This window comes from Eptatretus burgeri, chromosome 6 (genome assembly GCF_056783735.1).
Source record: "Eptatretus burgeri isolate ZD-2024b chromosome 6, Ebu_testis_v1, whole genome shotgun sequence".
Classification (NCBI taxonomy): Eukaryota; Metazoa; Chordata; class Myxini; order Myxiniformes; family Myxinidae; genus Eptatretus; species Eptatretus burgeri.
Genome location: NC_140966.1, coordinates 89,644,808 through 89,663,500, shown reverse-complemented (window position 1 = coordinate 89,663,500; position 18,693 = coordinate 89,644,808). Strand labels below are relative to the sequence as shown.

Genomic DNA, 18,693 nt, shown 5'->3' with positions numbered 1-18,693 from the left:
TTCAAACAACCACACAGGCCGTTCATTCACTCTCGTAAACGACGACTGGATTGGGGCATTGTGTTTATCTATGAATGCGGACAAGAAATCGAGAAATTATTAGAATACAGTAAGTCATCACTATCCAGAAGTAGTACGTGCCCCTACAGAATGTTCACATGCATTCCACGAATTATCGCTTGCATTGAAGTAACAACTGCTGTGATACTTACACACACAGAGTTAATTAAAATCCAAATTAAAATCAAGTTTACTTCCCTGTCTTTGCTTGCCATGACATTTGCTGCCATTGACCATTGCCACTCCTGCGCCACGGTAACTAAGGCACCGATCCCCATCGTAACCAGCACAGCACGTGACGTCATCGTTGGCCGGCCGCGCACCGGCCTACGCAGCCGCGCCTACTCAGCAACGTGTCCTTTCATTGGTTGGTAAATAAATGGCCATAACTTGGGAAGCACTTGTCCGATTAACTATCGCACCTTGAAAAGGGACATACTCAGGTCCCCAGCAATATACCTGGCAAGTTTCAATTAGATCGGACCAGTGGTTGTCGAGAAACAGCGGTCACACACACACACACACACACACACACACACACACACACACACACACACACACACACACACACTGCTGGAATTATAGATAGATCATGGCAAGAACAACTCAACTCAGCAAAGAGGAATGACAGTCCATCTTTATTTTAAGACATGAAGGTCAGTCAATCTGGAAAATTTCAAGAACTTTGAATGTTTCTTCAAGTGCAGTCGCAAAAACCATGAAGCGCTATGATGAAACTGGCTCTGACGAGGAACGCTACGGGAAAGGAAGACCAGAGTTACCTCTACTGCAGAGGATAAGTTTATTGGAGTTACCAGCCTCAGAAATCGCCAATTAACTGCACCTCAGATTGCAGCCCAAGTAAATGCTTCACAGAGTTCAAGTAACAGACACATCTCAACATCAACTGTTCAGAGGAGACTGCGTGAATCAGGTCTTCATGGTCCAATTGCTGCAAAAAACCACTACTGAAGGAGACCAATTAGAAGAAGAGACTTGCTTGGGCCAAGAAACACGAGCAATGGACAATAAACCGGTGGAAATCTGCCATTTGGTCTGATGAGTCCAAATTTGAGATTTTTGGTTCCAACCACCATGTCTTTGTGAGATGCAGAGAAGATGAACAGATGATCTCTGCATGTGTGGTTCCCACCATGAGGCATGGAGGAGGAGGTGTGATGGTGTGGGGGTGCTTTGCTGGTGACACTGTCGGCAATTTATTTAGAATTAAAGGCACACTTAATCAGCATGGCTACCATAGCATTCTGCAGCGATACACCATTCCATCTGGTTTGCGCTTAGTGAAACCATTTGTTTTTCAACAGGACAATGACCCAAAACTCACCTCCAGGCTGTGTAAAGGCTATTTGACCAAGGAGGAGAGTGACGGAGTGCTGCATCAGATGACCTGGCCTCCACAATCACCCGACCTAAATCCAGTTGAGATGGTTTTGGATGAATTGGGCCGCAAAGTGAAGTAAAGGCAACCAACAAGTGCTCAGCATATGTGGGAAATCCTACAAGACTTTTGGAAAAGCATTTCAAGTAACTACCTCATGAAGCTGGTTAAGAGAATGCCAAGTGTGCAAAGCTGTCAAGTCAAAGGGTGGCAATTTTGAACTATATAAAATATACTTTGAACTGTACTGCAGGAATAGTAGCACAACAATTACATCCAGACTTGCTACATGGGATCAGCATGACCCCAATTAATGTATCGGGGTATTTTTTTTTATCTTTTTCGGTGGTCTTGGGAGGATGGACGCAAATTCTTCATGCAAATGTGTAGTAAATTCTCTATGTATGCATCAGAAGAACGTGTTACATGTTTGGAATATGATCACCAGGAGGGCAGGTACTCTGCGAGTCATTATAAATGCCCAAGGCCAGGGACACTTCACAAATGGCTTTAAGAAAATGGCAGAACTGAGTAAATTGGGCAAGTGCAGGTTCTGCAAGGTAGAAACAGAAAGTACAAGCCATTTCCTATCGGGATGTAAAAAAACATGTCAAAACAACTGTATATGCAGAGGCACAACAAGGTTCGTCGAGTAATCCACTGGCACATCTGCAAAAACTTCAATATCCCAGTCCCAGAAAACTCATGGAAACATGAACCAAAAGCAATAATTGAGAACAAGGAAGTAACACTCACATAGGACCTGATGATCCCATCAAGCGTGAACATGGAAAACAAAGCCTTGTGACCGGATATGGTACTTAGGTATAAAAAAAGAAAAGACGGCATTGTTAATTGAGGTGTCGGTTCCCAGCGATGTTCGCCGAAACAACACATAAATCAAGAAAATGACTGACCACCAAGACCCCATAAATCTTAAAAACCACCCCTTGGAATATTACTACAAATGAACTGCAATTGGAGGCTGTCTGAGGCTTGGTGACGATCCTGAAAAGAGCCTTGGAGATCACAGCTTCACAACATGGTCCATGAATCGTGTCCATGAAGGTGGATACTTCACGATCTGGGAGGACTTCATTCCACCTTCTGAAGCCTGCAAATGGAGATAACAACCAACCAACCAACAACAACAACACGCATCCTCTTTGGGGCGAATCTAATGAAACCCAGGCAAAGATGACTTACAATCTGGCACAAAACCACAAGTGTTGCATTCCATATTGAAGTTGAATCGCCATATCGTTTAATGCATTATATAAGTGTTTATATATATCTTCCACAGCAAATGTTACAACTGTTAATTCTGTAAATATAATTGTTTTTTTGTTTTTTTCTTGCAGATTCAGCTAAAACAATTCTCACAGAGGAAGGTGTGAAAAGAGGAGAACTGGGAATGGACGAAAATGATGAGAGTGAAGGGAATGAAATTGACAAATTGGAACATGATGAAATAGAAGACAAGGAAGATGGCAATTCTTATAAGCAAACTAAAGAGAATGTGGCAATCCACATTGAGGATAACAGCATATCAGAAAGTGGAGATTATGGACTGGGAACTGGAAGAGATGGTCAGCCCGGTGTTGGAACAAGGAGTGAGGCAGATATAGCTCCGACTGATGGCTTTGGAGTTTCTGGTGGACCACAAAAAGGTTTCACTGGTGGTTTTGTGAGAGCATTGGGGGGTGTTGCCCCCCTGGCAGGTTTGGCTGCAGCTGGGTGGCTTCTACTCTCAGTCTGCGGTTTCTGGATTTACAGGCAACGGCAGCGGCGGCAAAACTTTCACTCAGGTAAACCCATTCATCCTGCACCACTCTGCTATCGACTTTATCTCAAATAAAAGAATAATACCTCGTCGTAAAGAGGCATAGCATCCTAATTTTTTTGACTGCTTTATTTATTTATTTCTAGATGAGGATTATAATGGTTCTAAAATTGTTGGACATAGATTCAGTGCAGCTTCTTAGCACGTGGATTGTTCTGATTGCGATAAAAGCATCACATTTGGTATGCATGTGCTATGACGGGTGCTAAGTAAGTTAAGAGGTTGACCCCAATGAAAATTGCCTTTACGGTTGGCACGGCATCATATTTTCAAAATGGCTGCCATGAAATTTTGAAATAAATCTCCTTGGGCATATCTCCACTTCTAATTAACATTTGTGAGTTGTTTAAATGCTCGACTATGGTTTTGGAATATGATGAATCGGTCGAGATAAAATTTAATGTGATTAGATGATACCTAATTTGCATATATACAAAATGGAGGCCATTTTTTTTTTTAATAGATCAAGTTGGTTATTAGTAAACCATAAAGAAACACCATAGAGTTTGATGCTTCGATCACAATCTGAGCAATACATGTGCTGAAAAGCAATGTACAGTCTAACGCTAATGTGACAATGTTTTGAAGTTTGCCGAGCTGTTTGAAAACTCACAAAGTATTGACAAAGTTTGTATCATGACAGTTGAGAGAAACAAATCCCATATGCTCAGTTAATAGAAAACACTTGTTCACAGTCATGTTCGTATATGCTGTGGCAAAGTAGTCAGCTATCAAATATTTGCATGTACGAGATGTGTTCAAAAAGTATCCAACCTTAATTTTTTGTGCGTAAACAAATGAAGCTAGGGGTGCGCGGTTTGGTGCACGAATGTAGGCGATCCTAATCCGTATGCGTGAATATTTTCCCGCCTGCAGAAGTTGTCAGTCGCCGACAGACCGCCGATGAGTGAGGAAGTGTAAGTGAGCTCCGTCGGATTTTCGTTTTTGACAAAATGACGGAAAAACTTGAACAACGCTACTGCATCAAATTTTTTGAAAAGCTTGGCGATTCCCAAGATTCAACAGGCCTTCGGGAACGAAGCAATGGGCACCACACAGATAAAAGAGTAGTACAACCGCTTCAAAGATGGTCGCACATCAGTGGAAAGTGAAGCACGTTCTGGTAGGCCCTCACCATCCCGAAATGAGATCGTCATTGACCAAGTGAAGATCCTGCTGATGCAGGATCGTCGAATCACGATCGGAGAACTTGCAGACGAGGCGGGCGTCAGCATTGGATCCGTTCATTCCATTGTGACTGAAGATTTGGGCTTAAGGAGAATCTCAGCGAAGTTCGTGCCAAAGCTGCTAACGATCGAGCAGAAGCAACTCCGTTTGGAGATCGCACAGGACATCCTGGAGACTGTGAACAGCGATCCTAACTTCTTCAACATAGTGATCACTGGCAATGAGACCACAGTGATCCGTCATTTTGTCAAAAACGAAAATCCGACTGAGCTCACTTACACTTCCTCACTCATCAAGCGGTCTGTCGGCGACTCACAGCTTCTGCAGGCGGGAAAATATTCATACATACGGATTAGAATCGCCTACATACGTGCACCAAACCACACCTCCCTAGCTTCATTTGTTTACGCACAAAAAATTAAGGTTGGATACTTTTTGAACACACCTTATATATGTGTGTGTATATATGTGTATATATATATATATATATATATATATATATATATATATATATATATATATATATATATATATATATATATATATATATATATATATATATATATATATATATATATATATATATACTAATTTTGTTTCATTCTTTACCATCTCCTATTTATCAGCCACAAATTCCCCTCATTGTCAGAAGTTTCTTTGATTGTGCACAGCCTCATTGACACACACACACACACACACACACACACACACACACACAGTTCAGTGCAGCTGAACTTGTTCCTCTTGCATTTGCAGAAACCCCTGCATGCTTTCTTACACCCACAGTGAATGAGCTCATAGCAAGCCCCAAAAGCCTCTGACATTGTTGTGCAGTACCGGTGCTCCCCATGTTCTGTTAGCTGCTATTCCCATTCCAGTGGACTATGAAGCATGTGATGAAGCAGTTGATGGGTCCGTGTGAGCAGCGCTACTCGGTTGCAAGCAGCACCGAGTGGCACGAGTGTGAAATGCGAATTTGAATGTGCGAGATTCGAACCAGCTGCCTTCTTTGTCAGGATCTGGAGCCGCCATGATGCTTTCGTGTGAACAACGCTATGTTTAAACCATGTTGAGCGCCGTATAACCGCGCCGGGCAACGTGAGTTTTAAATGTGATTTTAAAGTGCTAGATTCGAACTGGGTTCCTCCTATGATAAGTTCTAGAGCTGCCGTGGAAACACTGGGGTACCCCAGAATGGCTGAGCTAGTAGAATGATAACCCCTCTCGCCGTACGTACCGGTCTCGACTCGCTCTGACATCAGGGTGAGGCACGGGAACCGTGCAATCTATGCAGAAGCGTTGATTTTTACGCCATTCCCCACCCCAGCATTCGCAATGGCCGATCCACTAATTTGCAACTTTCAGCCGAACCGTGGTTCATAAAGGTTGCGAAAACAATTATGTTGTACATGGGACTTGGATCGACGGTAAAAGACGGTCTGAGCTATCGTCTAATGCTCGGAATTCGCCTAGCTTCCCAGGATAGAAAAACTCGAGGTGGAGAAATCTCTTCGATTTCTGGTAAAAGGAAGAAAAAGCCAATCCTTCAGAGAAAGGGTCGGGCTAATGCTAAAGGGTGGTTTGCAATCACTGCCATGACGTGCCTCGACCGTGACGACGAGCACTTAAAACCACTCAAAATGTTCATTGAAGTAGAGAAATGCCCAAAGAAATCTATTTTGAAATTTAATGGCAGCCATTTTGAAAAGATGAAGCCACGCCCCCTTAAATGGCTAATTTTTTGGGGGGTCCCCCTCCTCTCTTGTATACACCTGTCATTGCACATGTGCACCAAATGTGACGTTTTCATGACAATCTGAACGATCGACCTGTTTTTTGGTGCCAAGAAGCTGTACTAATTTGACCCTTGGCTCAATGTGCAACTGACATTGTATAACCACCTCCCTCCCGCCTACAATATACATAGTTTTTGAAAGTTGAAATAGAGATAAGTATAGTCATGCCAAAAAAGATTCCCAGAAACACTTAAGTCGGTGTTAAAATGGAGATGTCAATGTGCTTAAGGAAGCCAGGCCCTCCAATACTGAAGTCGCGTCAGGGACGACATTCCTTTTGTACACTTTTGCGATCTGTTGAGAGAAGTGAGGAGGAAATTGTTTTGCCATCTTTTTAGAGAATGTCAGATTTGTGTCTCACAAAAGGAAAGCTTTTTTTTGTTAGGTGTTGGAGAGTGTCATTTCTTCTTCTAGTGTCATTATACATGAAAAGTATCATGCAGCAACCTGGGTTTTTATGAATGAAATCTAAGCTTATGGAACAGATAGGTGAAAGAGGGTGCAAGGGCAATAAACTAACAGTGGGGGCAGTGGAGCAACAGTTGGCTGCAATGAGAGAGAGAGAGAGAGAGAGAGAGAGAGAGAGAGAGAGGGAGAGAGAGAGAGAGAGAGAGAGAGAGGGAGAGAGAGAGAGAGAGAGGTGGGGAAGAGAGAGAGAGAGTGAGGGAGGGAGAGGTGAGGGTAGGAGACACAGTAAACTGGAAATAAGAGGGTTGGGTTTTGTGGGGTTAATGGGGATAGAAAATATTGTGGGTAAAGTATAGGGGATGACATGAGATAGTAATGCAAATGCACTGCTTGTTTTAATCCCTGTAGGGGAAATTAGGATTGAACAGTTTCAAGAAGCCGGTACCATTAACGGGAGAAAAGAGGAACAAAAGAGTTGAGGTGTACAGTCAGCCTGGTGTTGAATAACATGCATCCTTGTGCTAAACTGACATAGTGAAGTGGTTTCCTGTATTTGCTGGCTGGAAATTGAACATCACAGAATGATAATGCTTACTTATATAATCTTAAGTGGTATGTTAATGAAATCTGTTCATAGTTAATGTTAATGCACTGTCTGATCTGTGTGTGCACGATTTAGTGCATGCAGAGGCATTTTGAAAGGATATTGACAAGTCCATAAAGCGAACGTACAAAAGTAACTTTGGCTCGTCAGGAAGAGTCCTGAGACATGAAGGAGCATACCTATGAGTGTAGATGGGTCCGGATAAACGACTGCTTTTGTATACAGTGCTGAGGCCTATAGAGGAGCTAGGTATGATTCTAACCTTGGTGTCCAACAGGATTTCGATGTTTGCCAAACTTGTGGTGATCAGGTTACCATTTTACATGATACCAAAAATGATACCACTCTACACGCTACCAAAAAATCGTGAATTTCAAATATAGATTCTGAAATAGAAGGTTATTATAGTTTTGAATAAGAAAGAGCCTCAACTATGTATACCAAAAAAAAATATTGGGTGGTGGTCAGATAACTGATATCTGCAGGTATTGGTGTCGGTACATAGAAGGCATTTCTTCTTGAGACAACACTAAAAATGGTAGTTTAATACAAGCACATTTCCTTCGCTCAAAATAATATTGGGTGTTTGGGCACCCTGCTGGTGCTATCCAGTCACTGGTGTACTAACGCAACTGTTTGCAAAGAAAAATGTGGAACTGTTGAAGAGTATCAATTTGCCACATGTCTGTGGCTGATTCATCACATGTGACAAGGGACGAATGTATTGGACAACAGTGAGCGAGAACACAGAACGGATCAGGACATAACAGAACAAAACTAGAAGGCCACTCGGTAGAGTGGGTACCTCCACCATACAATGTCTGATCCAGTAGAACATATCGGGCTGAATAATTTTTTGAAATATCATGCTATACTACATATCGTTTTTAGCCTCAACTTTCAATGGTGAAGAATCACTTTGAAAATTAAAAACTTCTCCTTTCCTGATCTGGATTCGGATTTTCACAAGTCTAATCAATTCGTCCTTGTCCCGCACCCAATCTGTCCACCAAGTTTCATCAGAATCCATCCAAAACTTTTTGAGATATCCTGCTGTACATCAGTTTAGCCCTATTTCTCAATGGTGAAGAATCACTTTTTAAAATTCTAGTATCCGGATCCGGATCTTCACCAAAATCTAATCAGTTCGTCCTTGTCATACAACCAACCTGCCCACCAAATTTCATCTGAATCCGTTCACAGCTTTTTGAGATATCCTGCACACAAACAAACAGACAAATGAAACAATCTGGTAGGCGGACATGGGTAGTCGCCTACCCAATATAACCTGACGCGATGGGCCCGTTCGATGGGGAATGACCTGAGGATTAAGCACAAAAAAATTCATGATTCCAGCTTCAAGGGTTAATGCTGCAGATTGTTTTTTCGTTAAAATACCCCCACATTTAGAGGTTTTTCGGCTGTTGCTAGGCAACGGAGGGGTCCATAGCAACGGTTCTTTCTCACACATAACGAGGACATACCATGAACCTTCCATATCAGTTTCATGTATATCTGACTCATAGTCTCTGAGATATAACGAACTTCGTTTTTTTATTGTTTTCGACCAGGGTTCATTCAAAGTCTATCTTCTCCGACAGTTTTCATAGGATTCGGCTGGAAATTTTTGACAATATGGCTGAATGTACTGCCCACAGTCGCTCGTGGCCCGATTTTTGATTTTCGAAAAAATATTTTTTTTAGGATTTATCAAAAATTTCAAAGTCCCGTTACTAGGCAACGGTGGTCTCCATAGCAACGGTTCTCATTTGCACACAACTCGGTCATGGTATGAACCTACCCACCAAGTTTCATCGAAATCGCCATTGTATTAACGGAGCACTGGACCGAACAGACAGACATACAGACAGACATACAGACAAACATATCGACAGAAAAAGTGATAAGGGTAGATCAAAAAAAAAAATTTTTTTTCTTTTTCGACTTTATCGACTACCCAAAAATCGCTTATAGAGCGAGACTTGTAAAAAACAGAACAAAGTAGAACGGCACTCGCTCGAGCGCATATCTCTGCCAGGTGGAACAGTTCACATTTTGTATCCCCCTGACAGGCTGGATCTGAACCAAAATTGAATCCGTGTGTTCTTGTCACCTAACCAATTCATCCACCTAGATTTGTCATACCTCATCCACAACTTTTTGAGATATGATGCTGTATATATTGTTTTTGGACCTATCTCTCAATTTTAGAAATTAGGCCTATGTTGACCTTTTGACATCAAAAATAAATGGTGGTTGAATTTACTGACCTGATATGCAAATCCTCTTCAAATTTCAAGTCGATCGGATGAAAATTGAGGATTTTAGAAATGCCGCCTAAGTTGTTGAGCTTTGGCCGATGTTGACCTCAAAAATAATTAGTGGTTGAATTCAATGAACAAATATGCACATCCTCTTCAAATTTCAAGTTTATCGGATGAAAATTGATAATTTTAGAAATTACGGCCTATGCTGACCTTTTGGCCAATGTTGACCCCGCAAAACTTTATTGCTTGACCGTTGCAGAGATGGTGCCTGCAATCTGCGAAAGTTTCAGAATGATCGGCTGAGTGGTTTTTGGCTGTCGGCGAGCAGACAGACAGACAGACAGACAGACAGACAGACAGACAGACAGACGGAACGGAACAGATCAACATACTTGGTGGAAAAAAAAAAAATTTTTTCAAAGAAACAGACAGACAAAGGGTAAAAACATAACCTCCTTCCATCTTCGGTGACGGAGGTAATTAACAGTAGAAAGAGAGGAGGGGACACACCGACAGTAAGGGTTGATGGACAAAATAGAGGATGATATGGAGAAATAAGGGATTTGGGAAAGAATGAGGACAAGGGGACGACACAGGGTGGTGGTGAGGGGAGGGTGGGAGTGGGGGGGGGGTGACCAAGATGGATACAGTCGCAAACTCTCAATCACAGAAATATAAGGAAAAACTAGAAACCTGGAATGAGGTGGGCTTTGGAGAGGGTTAATGGCAGGAGAAAAGAACATTGGTATGGATTGTGGATGACCTAAGATGGTGGTGAACAGCTGTCTTGAATACCTGGAGGGAAGAACGACACTGATGATTGATCATGCAACTGTCATATACCCAAATAGGTATGGCTGTGCTTAATGCCCATCATTACAACACATGTTACCATTCATAAAGTGAAATTATCTCGGGAGTGCCGGGAGGTCGGGGAGTTAGTTGCCTCAATAAAAATAATGACTTCATTAGAATGTAGGAACCGTTTAAAATATTCCACATTCGTATTCACATATAAATAAGATATTTGTAATAGTTGCATCCAAGATGGTGTCACTGGCCTGTTGAGGAGGAAGGTGCCTTTGGAGCTTTTGCTCAGACATAGATTGGAAACAGGTCAACAGTAAGCTGTAATCATCCTGATAAATTAGTTCATAGAGGCTTACACATTAAACTAAACATCTGGAAAGTTTGGAAAATGGATGTAATGGAATTTTTTCTTTCGGGAAGTACAAGCATCGCTGCCAATTCCTCGCCGCAAATGGTGCGACGGTTATTTGCAGTTTGGTCATTGCAGAGGAAACCGATTGCTGTTAAAGCGGGGATTTTGTTCAATTTCGGAATGCTGAGCATGTTCGAACCAAATGTGATATTCACTGCAAACAAATATTCTTGGTGGTCGGTGATGTTTGCAGGGACATGTCCCCGTGGAGTCAACGGGAGCAGTTCTTTGGCAACGTGAGTCAATATTCATTTGTCGATACCAGAGTTTTCTAATTATTTTATTACTCGAAATTAATCTTGCTATTTACTCTTCACTATACTTAATGTGCTTCATTATCCCTTCATGTTTACACCAATTTTATTATTTGAATATGCGATTTCATTTTGTTGTCAGTTCAACATTCTCCATTTTCTTTGTTTTTTTTCTTCCGGTTTCATACATTTTGACTGTCAGTTCCTTGTGTATATGAAGTCGAGGCTCATGGAAGAGTGAGGTTAGGGAAGGGGATAAAAAACAATGACTGACACGAAACACACTGTACTGCAATAAGAGGGTTGGATTAGGTTAGGTATGGTTACAATTTGGATAGAAAAGATCATGGGTAGGAATTGGAGATTACATGAGATCGTAGTGCACCATAAACTTGAATTCGTGAAGGGAAGAGTGGGGGGCGATAGAACAGCCTTATGAACCTAATACAACAGAATGGAGAAGAAACAAGGAACAAAAGAGTCGGATTGTCTGGATTTTGGGAATTCCACTAGTAGCGGATAAATGGAAGAACACGTGTATCTTAGATTTCCTGGGGAGTGCCGTAGGGCTGACGGAACAGAGGGAGCTAGACTAGAGAAGAGGTGGTTAAACACTCAAGGCCGTTCACCTGCCAATGATGTGAAAGAATCAGGATGTGCAATTTGACCTTATTACAGGAGATGCCAAATAATATTGAAAGCTTGATATTCCACAGAATCCAGGAGAGATGGACGTTAAGCTGGGGCGCCAGCCCATACAGGAAAGCGGTACTCCATTAATCAGCTTTTAATTTCTCATGATTTATATTTAGTAACTTTTCCGCAGCAGGTGGATGGAGGTTGTGTTTCACCCCTATCTGTCTGTCTGTCTGTCTGTCTGTTTGTTTGTCTGCACAGAACTTTTGTGTTTGTTCTCCACAACCGCTTGTTGAAATTGTCACCATCGGTGCCACTGCTCTTGTAGAATGTTTTAATGACAATTATGATGTTATAAGTCATGTGGTGCAGCAGACATGTTGGAAAAACGGAAAAATTTTATACCTGTGTATCTCTGAAACCGCACTAAGGAAAAAATTGAAACTTGGCACATTGCAAGTACTCCTCATGTGGAATAAGTGTGAATTTTATGCTGTCAGAGGTGCCTTAATTATGACGTCATAATTGCATAAGTAGAATGCTACATGTGATCAGTACAAAAAAAATTGAGGGTCATCTCGGGATAAAATGGTCCACAGAAAAAAAAGATTATGACGTCGTCGGTTGTGTGATTCAGCAGCCATGTTTTAAAAAAAAATAACTTCAAAAATCTTATTCTCTGAAGTGGCTGAACAGATCGAGGTGAAACTTTACAGGTATGACCGCATATCCGTGAGGAACAAAAGGTTCGCACATATGACATCATAGGTCACATGGTTTGGCAGCCATATTGGATTTACCCTAAAACCTATTAAAATCTTCTTCTCCGGAACGGCTAGACAAATCAAGGGGAAACTTCGCACAAATGTTCCCCAAGCCATGAATGTAAAAGTTTGTGAAGGAATAATTGACAGATCACTTGGTTTGGCAGCCATATTGGATTGAAGAAAATTTTAAATAGTGTTTCTCTGGACCCGCTTAATCAACCGATGTAAAACTTCACATTTATGATCAAGTTGTGATGCAGAATACAAGTTTTAAATTTCAACTTGGTGGGACGCATTGTTCCCCACAAATATTCCCACACAATTTTGTGGGGAACAGTGTTCTGCATTGTTCCCCACAAATTGGAAACTTCACACAAATGTTCCCCAAGCCATGGTGATTCCAGGGTATCACAAATTATTGATTGGTCACATGGTCTGGCAGCCATATTAGATTGAGCAAAAATCTTTAAAAATTATTTCCCTTGAACCACTTCATCAATCGATGAGAAACTGCACAAATATGATCTGGTAAGGATGGGGAATATAGGTTTTATATTTCAACCTGATTGGACGCATGGTCTGGCAGCCAGGATTATTTATATTTTTTGATCTGTGTTATTTTAGCTGTTTTTTTTTTTTGGGGGGGGGGGTTTGAAAAAGGTTCACTTGGCTGTGCCTGGATGTATTTGAGGGTAGAGGAGTAGCAGCTGAAAGCCGAACCCTATCCAGGTTCCTCCTGATGACTTCATCTTTGCTTTTTGCTTGTTCGGGTTCATTTTGATTACTGCAATGCAGGACTGTAGCTATTTGGTCTTCCATTTGATTTTAATTTAATTTATTGTTAATCCAATTCTGAAGTATATTATTCAGTATGGGATTAGAATAAGTTTATTATTATTATTATTATTATTATTATTCAATTTGATAATAATAAACGTTATGGGTCAGGGACAAGTGTCGATCAGAGCGGGGTTGCATCAAAGCGGGACGTCTTGGTACCCGGTTATCACTGCCAGCAGTTATAAAGTGGTAGTTCTAAAAATGTCTTATTAATTACGTAACACACCAGAATACAAATGCCACACAAACAACACACAAAACTAGTCCTGGTGAGGGTCTGCAATTTCATTGCTCTCTTTTTTTTTTTTTTCTTATTTTTTTCACATTGACGATAACTGGTTTGGAACAAGTGCAACCACAGAGCATGACGTTGGTAGTTTACTCTTTGTGCAGTCCGTATTGTCCCTGATTTTCATTGTGCATAAATTGGCTGGGGCATGCTGTATATCTCCCTGTCAGACTTTGCACAGCCGATATATGCTTTTTCTTGAAATGATATAACTTAGTCCTACCCTCCTTCGCAACATCTGTTGGAGGTTGTGGGAGAACTTTTCTGAACCATTTCATAACGCAGATGTTTCAAAATAATACAACTTGTTGATAGAGACTGTTCTTTGAAAGTAAAAGAGAATCAGTTTTTATATGCTTCAAACACAATTGAATAACCAATGTTTTGCTTGGTTGATTATGATATAACATAAATGACACCTCCACAATGGCCCAAAACCATCCAGCCCACATGACCCCAAACTCCCTACAAACTGTCCTCGGTGTCCTCCCGTAATAACGACCTGAACGGGCACAACTTGGCCCAATAAATACAGAACGGAGAGATTCGCGGCTCGATTGGACATGAACTCACTCGGCTCAATTTTATTCATTGGAGTTCGGGTTATTGGGATGAATATTCATGACGGATTTTAAAATCCATTTTATTGCTCATGTTACGAGTTACAGGACAGGTGCATCGTAATGCAGCGCACATCTTCCCTTTGGCTTGGACGTTAACTGACGGTCAGCTTGCATTCACTTCGCTAATATAACATTTCAAACTGTATAATTATTTTGGAAATCTTGTTATCAATATCATGCCAAATTTTATGATTCCGGCTTCTGGTCTGCCATGTGCTATGCACCCTGGGAGTTTGTTGGAAATTTAGCTGCCCTTAACAATTGGCAAGTCATGTAAAGAGGGATCATGCTGGCATGTTTACACTCACATATGTTTATTTTAGACCAAATATTCCGCAGCCTCTCAGAGGAATTCAACCTTACTTTATTTCGATACATTTCCTGTTTTTCAATTAATGTGCTTGTTGTGGAAATGCTGATTAGGTCTGATCTTGTTGGCCTGGAGTCACAGCCATGGCTGGCGGATGCCTGGCCAGCATCGAGAGGCACGAGCCATCCGTGTGGTCTGGCCTGCTGCTCGTCGGCAGGACTCAGCAGCGAAAGCAACCTCACCACGGCTCACCTCAACCACACTGGTCAGCTTTTAACTTCACTCAAACCTTACTTCACCCTCATCAAGATCGACCTGTTTTATCATTCAGCTCAGCTCAACTCAACCCCACTTAAAATTCATGTAAACATTCCCAGTTCACCATTATATCTTTCATTGAAATCTCGATTTGAAGAAATTCTCATTTAAATTGCTTCTGAACTCATCGTCGTTTTGTTGTCACGAGTTCATGAAAGCCTTAGCACTGCTCACACTGTGTGCTCTTTACCATCCTTCAAATCTTTATTTTACTCTTACCGTGGCTTGTGTTAATTATCTTCAATCTTCCTTAAGTTTAACAAAGGAAACTTCTCCCAGAGTTGGTAAGTGAGAAGGGAAATGGATGACATGCACAAGAGTGGAGGAGGGTCAAATCAAAATTCCGAAATTTTGCTTATGTAATGTGTTTTTTTTCATACCTTCCTCATCATTTGATCATACTTCTTTAATCTCCACATTCTCCTCCATTCTATGTCTTCTGCAAACCTCTTCCCAACAAAACAAACACCCTTCCTCCATTGCATTTTAACTGGCACGTAATGTTTCCTTATCACCCTACTTCCTTTTACTCAGCACCACCAATTTTCGCACAGAGATAGTCAAAAGTGAGGAGGAACACAGCTTTTCATCACTAATGGATGTATTGGACAATTTTGGCAAAATTCTCATTCACTATTCCCAAAAGCCCAAAAGAGCTGGTCATCACAGACTGCACCAAAAGTGCAACTGTAGGCCATAGCTTTATGTTGTGCCTACTTCGTTTTGGCTCATTAGTGGTTGTTAAGGCTTTTTTGTGATCGGCCCTGTCACAGACATTATCCAGTCATTTCATGAAGTAATTTGGTTGATAAAGTCATGATTTAGAATTTTAAGAAGGTACTTTCTTCCTCACTTTGGTCCACTTAGTCATGTCCATGCTGTTCCTCAAACGCTGAATTTTATCGACTACAATTTGAAGAAAAAAAACACAAAAACATGGCTACCACCATGACAAATCAGGTACGACTTAAGTTTAAGGCCCTTTGTCAAAGCAAAACAATGATGGTAGCCTTCACTACTGTTAACAATTGAGACGAGTATTCTATTGTTTCTCAGACAATTCAGGAAGTTACTCCCTTTTGGATTAAGAACTTGGATATCTAAGCTGCAAGGAAGTGAAGACTGCATTTGTGAAAATCTTGAGTGTATTGTTCATGGTAAGTCAGGCTCTTTCTTTAAAACTATACTCTGCAATCCAGGAAACCTTAATCCAAACGCCCATCTCGCTCAAAGTCTTAAAGGAAAACCAGTCGACCAACATGGCTGCATGATACTCATTCCGCCCTCAAAATAGTTGTTTCCAGGTGGACGGGAGACTGCAAGAGACGCATTGTTGTCGATTCAGTGTCATTGGCATGGCAGTAACAAGTGGCAAACTTTTCCGCACACACGTGGGTTTGCCAGACTTTTGTTTTTCTAACATCACAAGGATGATTGGTGAGTGATAAATCTGAGGTGGGCAGTGCATTCGTTAACCAGTGGTCCACCCTTGGGCAAGGTGTACGACCCCGTTTTAGCCTCCCGATCAAGGTTATATTAACCCATGGGAGCAGATGTTGGATTGCCATGGGTGTGCTACCCCATTTTAGCCTCCCGATCAGGGTTACATTAAGCCATGGGAGCAGGTGGTGGATGGCCGTGCAGGCAGCTGGCACATGTTGCCAGTAATGGCCTTGATGCTTGGTAGTGGATTCTCTAATGGAGAACAATGGCTAGGATCGCCTATCAGTATTGGCACTGCCCGCAAGAAAACAATGGAAAACTACTTCTGTAAATGGCAACAAAACAATCATGATGAGAAATCTAAAAGATAAAGCTTGGGTGCCAGATGATGAGCCCCCATCCCCCTCCCCAGATTTGAAAACACCCAAATGGCTAGAGGGTAAGATCAAAGTGCCTTGATGAGTAAGACTGGTCATAATGACCATTATGAATCAAACCCACAAGGCACTCGAGTTGCTGAGGTCACCAGAACAAAAAGTCAGACTCTGAGCTTCTCAAACATTCACAAAGTTTGAGCATGGAATGTAAGGTCAATGAATCAGGGAAAGATAGATGTAATAAAGTGAGACATTAAGAGGAAAATAACTGAAATTTTGGGGATAAGTGAACTTAGATGGACTGGTTTGGGGCAGCTTCAATCTGATGATTACAAAGTGTTCTTTTCTGGTCATGAAACCTGTAAAAAGAAATGGAATGCCATTGAATTGCAATAAGATGACGGCAGGGTCATTACTGAGATATAACCCAGTCAATGATAGTATAGGTTAAAATCGGTGTTTTAAAGGACATCCAGTGAACACCATCATATATATATATATATATATATATATATATATATATATATATATATATATATATATATATATATATATATATATATATATATATGCTTCAACCTCTGCAGCAGATGAAGAAAATGTAGAGGACTTTTGTGAAAAGTTGCAGGAACTGGTAGAACAAGTGCCAGAAGGAAATATTTTAATTAGTACAGGAGAATAGAATGCAAAAATTGGAGAAGCAGGAGCATCAGGGATTGCAGGAACGCACGGACTTGGTATACAAAATGATCCATAAAAGGAAATCCTGTTGTTCTGTGTGGAAAATGAGCTCACAATTGCAAACGTATGGTTCAAACAACCCAAGCGTAAACTATACCAATGAACTTCACCTGATGGGCAACATCGAAATCAGATCGACTACATTCTATCAACAGAAGTGCCGTGCAATGCCAGGTGCAGACTGTGGGACAGATCATGAAGTCATTGTGGCAAAACTATGAGTCGAATTGAGAAAGGTGAAGAAAAAAAAAATCAAAAACTCTGACCAGACATGACCTTGAAAACGTATCTCAACAACGTGCAATAAAGCTTGATTGATAGAATTCCAGACAAATTGGAGTAAGAGGTTGAAGACATTGTAAAAGAAGAGGTCAAAAATAACACCCCCAAAAGCAAGCTGAAAGATGAAGGCTAAATGGCTGTCAGAAGAGGAAATTAATATTTCAAACACCAGAAGAAAGATGAAAACCGAAGGCGCATTAAGAGGCTAAATTCTGAATTCCAACAGAGCAGAAAAACATTAACAACAGAGCAGGAAAAAAAAAACAAGAGATCTGTTTTTAAAAGTTAGGTCTCGGATTGGTGTCCATAAGAGTCAGGTCAGGAAAAAGATGACAGAAGAAACAGCTGAAAGAAAGATGGAAGGACTGGATGGAAATTTTACACAAGTGAGAGAGCAATGTGATGGCAACATTCAAAGAAAAGGAATGTGAGCAAGAACCAATAGTGATGGAATGTGAGGTCCGTAGAACCTTGAGAGAGCCGGCAAATGGAAAAGCACCAGATGCCGATGGAATTCCAATATAACTCTTTAACGTAGTTGGGGAGGAGAGGACCAAAATTTTAACAGCTATCTGTGTAGAGATCTGGAGGAGGACGATATGGACTAAAAGGTGGAAGCAGTCAATCTCCACACCATTGTCAAAGAAAGGGGATCCAAGGAAATGTTTAAATAACCAAAATGTTGCCTTTATTTCACAACATGCTTGCAAGATATTAACGAAAGATCATTCGACAAAAAAATTAAACCTGTCAAAGGGTGGAGGAGATCCTCGAGAGCCAATGGCCATCCATATCTCGTGCCCAACTGTGTCTGTGGACATCTTCCTGCATTTGGGTTACTACTGTTTTTTAGGAGGTTGGTGGCAGGATTTGCACTCTGGCCACCGTAAACCCCTTCATTCCGCAAAACACAAAAACGCAAAGAAAATTGAAAACCCACTCCGTGGGAGTACCTCCTGCTCAGCTGCCATCTGCAGGGCAGCTCACCGAATGATGGGATTGAGGCAAAGCCTTCGGGACCCCCAC

The 18,693-nt window shown here is 41.2% G+C and overlaps 1 protein-coding gene across 1 annotated transcript in view; it reads left to right on the top strand.

The window, feature by feature from the left end:
* Nucleotides 1-18,693, top strand: part of LOC147025300 (uncharacterized) — a 91,740-nt gene that overhangs the window by 48,165 nt on the left and 24,882 nt on the right. The window contains exons 6-8 of the mRNA XM_085886157.1: nucleotides 2,821-3,267; nucleotides 10,981-11,023; nucleotides 14,620-14,771. Of these exons, the coding sequence (XP_085742283.1) occupies nucleotides 2,821-3,267; nucleotides 10,981-11,023; nucleotides 14,620-14,771 (642 nt within the window). The remainder of the gene's footprint in view (nucleotides 1-2,820; nucleotides 3,268-10,980; nucleotides 11,024-14,619; nucleotides 14,772-18,693) is intronic.